The following is a 2,031-nucleotide window of genomic DNA, read 5'->3' on the forward strand; positions in this document are numbered from 1 at the left end:
TATCATTTTGAACATCTCTACTTACTAGGAACTTCAAAATAGAAATAAAAATTATAAAAAATAAAATGTGGAACATATGCATCAATATTTTTTAAAAATCTTTTTTTGTGTAGTATTTTAGATATTCCCTGTTTTTCAGTGAAGTTTAATTCTCATGATATATTCTATAGTATGCAGGGATTGTTAAATCTAACCAGTGTTTTCTTTGGTAGCTATTAGTTGCAGGATTCTATACTGGGTTCTATGGATAAATAAATAAGAGACAGTGATCCTTATTCTCAGAAAATTTAATTTTTAAAGAGAAACTTTCTTATGACTTCTTTGTCCTAAGTTTTTTTTGTTTCTGACAAAGTGTTTTGTTTTGTTTTTCCTGGTTTTAATTGTATATAAATGAGTAAATTAGGACATAGTTGTTTTTATTGCAAGGACTAGAAGTACAAAAATCATTTGACTGCAGGAGATAATTTACTTAAGTTGGTTTAGGAAGGGAGGTTTTGTTCACTATATGAAAATGAATTACTTTCATTGAACCCAAGAGCCACAAATACAACTGGGATTCACGAGGAGGTAGAAATGGGAACTAAAAATCATCGGGAACCTTGATAGCTAACATCTTTCACATTTCTCTCTCTCTCTCTATCTCTGGATCCCCCTGGACGCCCCCTGTTGTAATTCTCCCTCATTTTCCAGCTTCTCACCAGCCTGCTCCCTCATTGTTGATTATTCCAAAATGGCCACTCTAAATTGCATCTCGGCCCTAAGTCTGTGTCACTTACCTGGACTGCTACCTACTGCTGACCGAAACAGTCTTTCTGTGTACCAGTTGTAGGTTTCCCGGGGAGACTTAGGGTCAGATGGCCATCCTTTGTCTAATCAGTTATTACTAAGAGGTTGGGTCATATGTTGTCTTCTGCACTTAGCAGGGCCTGTACCAATAAGCGCTGTGAGACAGGACAGGCGCTTTAGGGAGACTGGCACCTGAGATTGGAGGTGGACCTGATTGGCATCCCTAGTAAAACAGAGTATTACTAGTAACTACTACTATTAGTAGTCCTACTACTACTATTTATCCAGTGTAAAATAGTAATACTGTTTAATTCAGTTTGTAGAGGAAAGACCTCTGTAGTCATAATTATTCTTTGTGTGCATTATATTAAAGAACTATCAATTCGTAGTTTGATAAAACAATATAATAATACCATTAGAGGAAAATTTAAACAACAAAAATTCATTATGGTTCTATCACTATAATCCAAGTCATTGAATTTTTCCATTTCTATACTTTTTTTATAAGCATATGAAATTTTTATAGTCATAATCATAGAATTTTGTGTTCTACTTCTTTCGTATATTACTATATCATTCTGTTTTTGTGTGTGTCCCATCAAGTAGTTAATTATAATTATAATGGTTACAGTTCACGATTATAAATAGCACTCTCATAAACTTCTTTGGGCATAGGGCTTTTTGCTTCTTTTGAATTATTACCTCAGGAGTAAATTTCTAGGATAATTAGTGGGTCCAAAATTATGTTTGTTTTTGAAGTTCTTGATGCATAAAATTAATTCTGTCAGCAAGTAAAAAACAATAACAATTGTTAGATCTTTGTAATGGATGGATGTTTTGATGTTTGCTGTATTCGTTTTCTGGCTAGATGACAATGAGGGGAGCAGCAGTGATACTGCCCCTCTGTTCCAGATGGCAGGTGATGGGAAGGAAACAGATGACATCAAGATCCCCATGCTGTTCTTATTCAGCAAAGAAGGAAGCATCATACTGGATGCCATCCGGGAATATGAGGAAGTAGAAGTGCTCCTTTCTGATAAAGCAAAAGATCGAGGTAAGGGTACAGAACCATTTGTTTTTATACAGCTTAGCATTCATTTTGCTAGTTTGATAACAAAAATGAGTCACAAAAAACCCTGTTTTTGGTTCACTAATAAAACAAGTAAAATTTTTAAAAGATGAGTTCATTCTAATTCTGGGAAAAAGAAAATGATTTCAAAATATATTTTTATTTTTGGAAATAAG

General features: G+C 33.9%; 1 protein-coding gene across 1 annotated transcript in view; it reads left to right on the forward strand.

The window, feature by feature from the left end:
- The window catches only part of EDEM3 (ER degradation enhancer, mannosidase alpha-like 3), a 121,047-nt gene that overhangs the window by 97,540 nt on the left and 21,476 nt on the right, over window positions 1-2,031 (forward strand). The window contains exons 10-11 of the mRNA XM_012639963.1: window positions 830-890; window positions 1,655-1,840. Coding sequence (XP_012495417.1) covers window positions 830-890; window positions 1,655-1,840 — 247 coding nt within the window. The remainder of the gene's footprint in view (window positions 1-829; window positions 891-1,654; window positions 1,841-2,031) is intronic.

This window comes from Propithecus coquereli, unplaced genomic scaffold (assembly GCF_000956105.1).
Source record: "Propithecus coquereli isolate 6110/MARCELLA unplaced genomic scaffold, Pcoq_1.0 Scaffold146, whole genome shotgun sequence".
In the NCBI taxonomy this organism is placed as follows: domain Eukaryota; kingdom Metazoa; phylum Chordata; class Mammalia; order Primates; family Indriidae; genus Propithecus; species Propithecus coquereli.